Source organism: Chenopodium album, chromosome 13 (assembly GCF_948465745.1).
Source record: "Chenopodium album chromosome 13, dcCheAlbu1.1, whole genome shotgun sequence".
In the NCBI taxonomy this organism is placed as follows: Eukaryota; Viridiplantae; Streptophyta; class Magnoliopsida; order Caryophyllales; family Amaranthaceae; genus Chenopodium; species Chenopodium album.
The window spans coordinates 11800839-11809664 of NC_137846.1; the positions used below are offsets into that span (position 1 = coordinate 11800839).

At 31.1% G+C, this 8826-nt stretch overlaps 2 protein-coding genes across 2 annotated transcripts; one reads left to right on the plus strand and one right to left on the minus strand.

Moving 5' to 3' along the window:
- Positions 1-65: 65 nt before the first annotated feature.
- On the minus strand, positions 66-936 carry LOC145576307 (auxin-induced protein 22D-like). The gene is made up of 2 exons (XM_081634082.1): positions 672-936; positions 66-535 (listed from the first exon to the last, which is right to left on the minus strand). Exons 1-2 carry the CDS (start codon positions 836-838, stop codon positions 199-201), a joined length of 504 nt encoding a protein of 167 aa, XP_081490208.1. The 5' UTR covers positions 839-936; the 3' UTR covers positions 66-198.
- Positions 937-5525: 4589 nt separating this feature from the next.
- LOC145576308 (auxin-responsive protein IAA4-like) lies at positions 5526-6699 on the plus strand. The gene is made up of 2 exons (XM_081634083.1): positions 5526-5920; positions 6046-6699. The coding sequence occupies exons 1-2, from the start codon at positions 5742-5744 to the stop codon at positions 6371-6373; spliced, it is 507 nt and encodes a 168-aa protein (XP_081490209.1). The 5' UTR covers positions 5526-5741; the 3' UTR covers positions 6374-6699.
- Positions 6700-8826: the final 2127 nt, after the last annotated feature.

Sequence of the window (8826 nt, forward strand, 5' to 3'; positions counted from 1 at the left end):
AAATTGAGATGAGTATTCATTTACACCTTGGCAAAAAAAAAAAAAAAAAAAAAAAAAAGATGATCTTACATAAAAATTTGATCAAACTAAACCAAGTATAGAGTATTACATAATTTTGTGATTTGCAAATCATTCTTCACAAAATTATACTAATTATTTACGATGTATTTGTCACAAAAAGTTGATTTATTAGATTTTTTAGGCCAACCCTCTAGCTTCAGATCCTTTTATCAATCTAAGTCGTTTACAAGAACCAATAAACATTTCCCATGGAACATCTCCAACCAACATCCAATCTCCATCCTTGTCTTCATAAGTTGGTTCATCCTTTCCGGCTTTAAATTTGAACAACTCTTCTAAGGCCTTCAAGAGTTCTTTGTAATCGTTGTATTGTTTAAGATCAACCTTTCTTAGGTAAGGAGCTCCGTCCATGCTAACTTTTACGTACATTCTTGTGCTTTCTTCTTGTGATTTCGTAGCTTGAAGGCAATTCTTTCGATATGATCTAATAGGAGGCCATCCGACTGCTTGAACCCTATATAAGTAGAAAAAAAATCAATAAGTAACATGATCATGTGGTATGTGACTAAATATATATATTGGGAAAAAAAAAATTCAGATAAAAATCAGGTGGAGCGAATATGATTCAAATCAAAGTTTGATTAACTTACTTTCTTTGTGAGATTTGGTGGTCGTTATGGCAATCTTCAACACCAGAAGTAGATTCCTCACTAATTTTTGAATATGATCTTTTCTTTTCAGATCCATTAGTTCCTGGTAAGCCTAATCTCAACTCGGTATCATTATGATAACTTGAGATTTCGTTGCTCTTTTCCATTGCTAGATTTAAGGCAAAAGCTAAGGTGTTTTGAAAGCTTTGAACTAGTAATCAAAGGGAGAAGTTTTAATCTTGTGTAGGTTAGAAAGCAAACTATTCGTTGATGTATGTTTTGATGAGAAGATGCTTAAACCATGGGTTATATATATTGACATGGAATTATATAAAAGTGGGTCTACTTTGAGCACGTGTGGTGTACTTAGCAGTTTGATTAGAAGACAGGACTTATCAACTCATTAGTTACTTGTCGCTCAACTGCACATGCCCTTGTTTGATCCTTTTGGTCTGTTGAGAAACTTGGCTTTTAAGGCCATGATTCTAGGACAACGTTTTAATACTTTCTCTCAAAAAATTAGTGTTTGATTTTTATCAACGTTAGTTACTACAATACTACGTGTAACATAATAAAAATATTATTACTATAGTATGGTATGTTAATACCTTACATTAAAATAAACGCAAACTTTTATATGCAGCCTGTTATACTGTACGGCAGGGGTTACTTGATTTTCTCGGTCAGGGGTTACTTGACTTTTCGAAATTACTTGAGTTTCTTGATCAGAGGTTACTTGAGTTTTCCGGGGTTACTTGAGTTTCTCGGTCAGGGTTACTCGAGTTTTCGGAGTTACTTGATTTTCTCGGTCAAGGGTTACTCGAGTTTCCGGGGTTATTTAAATTTCTCGGTCAGAGATTACTCAAGTTTTTCGGTCAGGGGTTACTCGAGTTACCGGGGTTACTCGAGTTTCTCAGTCAGGGGTTACTCGAGTCACAATTTTTTGAATGCGGCCTCATCGAGAAACTCGAGTAACCCCTAACTAAGAAACTCGAATAACCCCTGACTAAGTAGCCCTTAACCGAGTGAACCCCTCGAGTAACCCCTATCTGAACCCCTCAAATAACCCTTGATCGAGTAACTCAAGTAACCCTTGACCGAGTAACTCAAGTAACCCCTGACTGGAAAAGTCAAGTAACTCCTGACCGAGTAACTCAAGTAACCTCCGACTGAAAAACTCAAGTAACCCCTGATCGAGTAACTCAAGTAACCCCTGGCTGAAAAACTCAAGTAACCCCTGACTGAAAAACTCAGGTAACCTCTAACAAAAAAACTCAGGTAATCCCTGCTGCATGATGTGGCCTGCTGCACCAAAAAATTGTTGAAAATAAAATAGTATGGTATGTTGATTTAATTTAATTGTAAATCGTTATAAATTTATAATAAAATTGTGTTGGGTGTGGCCCAAATTTTATAGGCCCATTATTTTAATGGAGTATTTGTGCACATTCTAAAAGTTTTTGGAAAATCAAACAAAGTTAGTAATTGCTCATATTTTTCTCTACAATTATCTACTCGAACATTCTAGAGTATTATTGACATTGAAAGCAACTAACTTAGAATACATGGTTCGTGAACGTACTAGAATATTAGAATATAAGAGTAAGAAGGAATTATGGAATCTTCTGGCCATTTCTTCCAAGCTCCATCTATAAGTCTATAGCTATGAATATAGGTTATGTAAATGTGTGTATGATACTACGGCAACTAATAATAAATTAATTTGATACAAGACTTATGATCAAATCTTGCATACCAGCGTAATAGTCTGTTGATATATACTCTCTTAATAAAGATGCACAAACATATATTTTATCCTTTATTGCTAAAAGTTTGACTCGTTTTTCAATTTTGAATTAATCAAAAAATTCAATTATTCAATTCTATTTTATTACGTCCTTGTACTTTTTACATTATCTCTGATATTATTTTATCAACTATTTTATCCACCTTATTACCCATCTAGCTATATTAGATAATTCACTTCAATACACCATCCACATTTTTCATGTATTACTAGAAACAAAAGTCCACAATAAGTAATCAGTCGAACTCTATGGAATAGAGGACTTTGTTGGTTACATTGCATCATATTATCAAGTGTGTTTTACATTAATGTATTATTAAGATTTGAATCCCACAAGTCTATTAAAAATTTACACTATATTATGTTTAAACTTGGTTGTACCTAATAAGTCATAATAATTCAACCTGTTTTGTCCTAACACTTAATTTTTTTAATTAAGGTAACAATAATGCAGTGTTACTCTTTGTACCTCAAAATATCTACACCTTTTCTATTGTTTTCTTTCTCTAACTTTAGCTATGTTTTTTTTTCTTACACCCACTTGCATCCCACTCCTAGAAACAAGATTTTACAGCCGCACATAATTAAATTTAGAATGATCGGAGTAGTAACAACAAATACCATACAAGTACGAATAGGCAATGACTATAATACCTTGAAATTGAAAACATTAGATTCTAAAATGATATAGAAGTAAAAGAATATTTGATGTATCTTAAAGTTTGGACATCACCAATTTCCAAAGATTTACCTTAATTTTTATTACTATCTATTAAACCTTTGTCTCTTTAATAACTTCTAACAAATGGTTATGTATGCAATCACTTTATTAAAGTAACTAGTGATGTTCCGCATTGTTAGTTTGTATACTTCTTGCTTTAATTTAACAATTATGTTCGACTATTTATATAGTTAGTGTGTAGTGGTTTGGGCGTTGTCTCAGATGTCACTTTTTTTTTTACATCATATGTATTTATAGATAGTATAATATTATGTAAAATTTAAAACATTAATAATAGTTGGTTGAGATGATATATATATATATATATATATATATATATATATATATATATATATATATATATATATATATATATGTATATATATATATTAGAGGTTATGAGTTCAAAGCATATTTTATTTTAATTTAAGTGTGTAAGCTTGTAAAGACCTAAATTAATTAAGGGCTTTAAATATAAACTTGATCATATCTATATACGTGTTCAATGAAATATGATCTTAATTATAATTGTGGTCTAGCAAATAACTACTTAATATATAACCCATTTTATAGTGTTATAAAAAAAACATACATGATATCATAGGTTATATAAAATTAAATAAAGTCATAATCATAATTATGAGATATATAATGACTTTTATTACTTTACCGACAATTCGAAAGCAAGAAATCTGAAATGCATGTAGTTGGATAAGGATAGTAGTTGTAACGTAGACGTGTAGGTCACACTAGCTCTAATTTTAGGGACAAGCTTAGGACATACGTTAATGCAAACCCTATTTTTTTTAATTAATAAGAACCCTAATTTGGGTGGTTATGATTGAATTTGGAAAGTAATGTGGACCGTTGGATGGGAGTAGATGGTGGTGGTTGAGAGAACTATCCCACATGAAAATGCCCTGCAAAATCTTGCAAACAACAGCTTGAAGATCTGGACCATTTAATTGACACCCATGACTTTGGGTCGGAGGACGCGGTCATGCGGATACATATATGATCGAATTAATTATTTGATATGTGGTGTGGATACAAATCAACATTCTTATTATTCTTGTCAAAATAATGAGTACATTATATGTATAATGTGTATATATACTTTGGTATCTTGGGTGGATTTGCGATTTTCATTATACGAAGTGATAATATATATCAAATCGGGTGTATCGTATATTTATGATCGAAATTTAATTTGTAGTTTATTGTTTAATTTGTATTCCACCCTAGGGTGAAATAATCACCAATCAATTGATGTATAACTAACGTGGTGCATGTTTTGGTTAGAAATGTCATATTTTATGTTGTTGTAGGTGTTTTATGAAATAATTTGTAATTTTACTCTATATGGAATAGTTGACTATATATATATTAAATCAAATTTCAAAATCTAACCGCTATAATAATATTAAATCATTAAGTGTAACTTGGTAAAAGAAATGCAATTAATAACGAAAAGTGAGAGATTAAAGAGTTTCACACAAGAGATGACACATACATACATGAGTGTATATGAGATAATAGGTTGGGGGTGAATTCATTCATCACAAAAGAAACTAAAGAAACACAACACAAGAATACACTACACTATACACAAAATGATGAGGTATGTTATTTGTTACTTGTATTTCACGTGACATGTGTATGGTAGCGCGTATCATGAATGTGGCAGACTGTTTTAATAAAAAGAGTAGTGAGTAATTGAAATTGACAGCATACTAATTTAGAGCTATGATCAGATTGATCACAAATAAATTGAGTAGTGAGTAATTGAAATTGATAGCATATTGACTATAATTTAGAGCTATGACCAGATTGATCACAAAAAAATTGAGTAGTGAGTAATTGATATAGACGGCGTATTGACTATAATTTAGAGCTATGATCGGATTGATCACAAATAAATTGAGTAGTGAGTAATTGAAATTGATGGATTACTGACTATAGAGTTATGATCATATACAAATAAACTTAGTTAATTTTACCAAATAATTATGCATAAGTATCAAATTTATTTTTAAAGGTTGTATCCATATTTTTTAGTCATGATATATGGTGACAAATAAACAAAACTTTATATAACATTATTAGAGAAATAGAGAGGAAATACAGTCGTAGAAGACAGTAAATAAAAGTTATATTTTGTCCAAAATAATAATTGTCTTAAAAGCTAGGAAGTAATATACACTCTACAGACCAAAAGTAGTGATAAACAAGGGCATGTGCTGTTAAGAGACAACTAACTAATGACTTGCTAATTCTGTCTTCCAATCACAATGCCAACTACACCAAACGTGCTCTAACTATAACCACTTTTATACAATTCTATGTGTGTATATATAGCACATAGTTTTGTGCTTCATCTCATCATCAATACAACTTTAACTTTCAATTCATTATTTTTAAAGCATCTACAACTTGTTTCTAACGTGCACAAGATTATTGCAAGCTTCGATTACTGATTCAAAGTTGTTAAAGGATCCAAATCGAGCTTTGTTTTTGCTTTCGTGGTTGTGTATCATTAACAATGGAAAAGAGCAACGATAACTTGGGTTTTCATGAAGACACCGAGTTGAGATTAGGGTTACCAGGAACTAATGGATCTAATGAGAAGAAAAGATCATTTTTGGAAACTAATGATGATGAGTCATCTACCACTTCGTGTGTTGAAGATTGCCATGATGACCACCCAACTCCACCACCAAAGTAAGTGGATCGCATTTAGATTCAAATGTGTTTGATTCACCTGATTTTTTTTTTCACTAATATGTTTTTTATTTTATATAATTTTTTCATGATACTAATTGTATTTTGCGACTTGTTATCTATAGGGTACAAGCAATTGGATGGCCTCCGATCAGATCTTATAGAAAAAATAGCCTCCAAATCACAAAATCAAAAGAAGAATCCACAAGGATGTACGTCAAGGTTAGCATGGATGGAACTCCTTATCTAAGAAAGGTTGATCTAAAACAATACAAAGATTACAAGGAACTCTTAAAGGCATTAGAAGAGTTGTTCACCTTTAAAGCTGGAAAGGATGAACCAACTTATGAAGACAAAGATGGAGATTGGATGTTGGTTGGAGATGTTCCGTGGGAAATGTTTCTTGATTCTTGCAAACGGCTTAGGTTAATGAAAGGATCTGAAGCAAATTAAGGTTTGGCTTGCTTATAAGCTAGCTAGCTTGGTCTAAAATTTGTCATTATATATCATGGTACTATACAATGTACGGCCTAGTAGCCAGACTTGTTTTGGATCTGTGATCGAACTTACACAATTGATCATATCATATAATTTTTGAGAGACTGGTTGAAAATTACAAATTTATGTATACGATCTAGTTTAGGTTAGTCATAAATATTAGTTAGATCAATTTTTTTTTTTTTTTATCAATTCATAGTCTTATAGATATATAATATATGTATAAACTCATCTCAAAAGTTTTATACCATGAAACTGATGTTGTAGTGTACTGGCATAATCATTATCCTTTGTTACAACCTAATAGCTTAGTATGAATTGAATTGATGATATTGTTCAGGAAGATCATTTATAGGCGCAACATCAAATTTAAAAACACAAGTGTAGATGACAATAAATAATTACAAGTATGATAATGAATACAATGAGACAATGTGAATACTTAAGGGATAGTTTTCAAATGGCTACAATAAAATTGTAGTCATTATATTAGATTAAATCTTAATCGTTTATTAATTTTGACTAATCTAGGCCGTTAAATGGGATGACTTTGTACTCTAAAATATTAAATTGATAAAAAAAAAATAAGATAAAAAAATAACCCACATTCTTTTAGTTTCTTCATTTTTTTAAGGCCTTTCAGTTTCTTCATCTAATACTCTATATTTTGCTTTCTCATGTACCTTTTATTATCCTTTGCAATCCTTTCTATTGAATATAGGGTTCTTGTTTTTAAAAAAATTAGGGCTCATAGAAAAGCAAAGCTACCGAATTAATTCCGATCCAAGAGGCGATGCAAGTAATTGGAAGTGATGAATTCACTAGATTCGTAGCCCTAGTTGTTTTTTTTTTGGGAACAAGAACCATAGATTCAACAGAGAGGGATTACAAAGGATCGGAGAAGAGCGGTACATAGAAAGCCAAAGTATTGATTGAACGAAGGAGAAGAAAATAACAGAACATGATTCTGTTATTTTCAATCCTTTTTCTTTTTTTGTCTAATATATTTTTTTAACTTCAAAGTCATCCTATTTAATGGCTTAGATTAGTCAAAATTGACAAACGACTGAGATTTAATCTAATATAATGACTACAATTTTATTGTAGCCACTCAAAAGTCATCATGCCTTTACCTTTTTTTTTTTTTTTTTTTTTTTTTTTTTTTTTTTTGAATAGGTACGGGCCTTTACTTAGTTAAACATACATTAATTTACAAATGCTCAATAATATTGTTATTCTATTAATTAGGATAATAGATAAAGAGATGTTACATACATTGTTATATCTTTAAATCATAATCTCTCATTATAGTGCAAAATCTTACTTCATATGTGCTCCGTAGTAAGTTGTATAATAATTGTATCATTCGGCTAATAAACACTTCACAAGCATCACAAATTCGACTTTATGAATGAATTTTTATAAAAATTACTTCATATTTTTATTAAAAAAAGATAATCCCTACTATAGAGTACGTACCAAGAATCTAAAAATATGAAGTAAATCGTATGTCAAAGCCTACACGTAACATACATACCCATACGATTTTAAGCAACATCTTCACCATAAACTCTTAATTAGCTTCGTAGTATTTTCCAATCCATTAATTAATTTGGATAGATGCATGTTTAGTGTTCTATACCAATACCATCATCCTTCCTCCATCAATGCATGGCCTCCGTGCCCTTGTTGTCATCGAGCTTCAACATTGGTGTGGCCACTACGACTTATGTACCCATAAGGCTATAAGCCAAGCAAGCATAGCTGGCCAAAGCACAACACAGTCTCAAGTCCCGTGCCTGTAATGTCTAAGAACATGAAGCACCATGACAACGACTCTACGTAGTACGTAGGTAATTGTATATTTATGTCTACGTCTAACGTCTTTATTACTTCTGCATTATTTTTGGACATTAACAAGTTAGCTAAGACATGTTCGATCATGAAACCAAACATTTGAACAAAGCTTAAGTAATGTATGGAGTAGTTTAGATTATTCCACACCAAAAAAATAAAATTAAAAAAAAAAAAAAAAAAAGATGCTCTAATTTGGATTTTCATTCAATTTTAAAATTATAAAGTTTGTTATATTTTTTTTAATTTTTTTTATTATTATTTTTAAATGAAACTACACCATGCATTAGTATAAGTGTATAACAGAGTTGGTGTTGATCTTGATCCCTTCCCTCCCTAAGCTATCTTTTAATCAGCTTTATTTGCAGCTATATAGTTGATAAGCATGGGTCAGACACATGAGGGTTGGTTAATGGGTAATTCCGAGTTTCTCTTCTTGAGAAACAAAGTTAGTATCTCATGGGGTTAAATTTGGAATTATCCCACGCACAGTTAAGGGTAAGAGCGACTTTTTCTAGTTTCTGTCAATTTGTAAATTGCCAAGCGTTAAGTCT

Excerpts from the sequence above, each read along its gene's own strand:
- LOC145576307 (XM_081634082.1), bottom strand. The coding sequence starts at position 838 with ATGGAAAAGAGCAACGAAATCTCAAGTTATCATAATGATACCGAGTTG. Across the intron at positions 536-671 it reads CACCAAATCTCACAAAGAAA|GGTTCAAGCAGTCGGATGGC; the intron begins GTAAGTTAATCA and ends CTACTTATATAG.
- LOC145576308 (XM_081634083.1), top strand. The coding sequence starts at position 5,742 with ATGGAAAAGAGCAACGATAACTTGGGTTTTCATGAAGACACCGAGTTG. Across the intron at positions 5,921-6,045 it reads CACCCAACTCCACCACCAAA|GGTACAAGCAATTGGATGGC; the intron begins GTAAGTGGATCG and ends TGTTATCTATAG.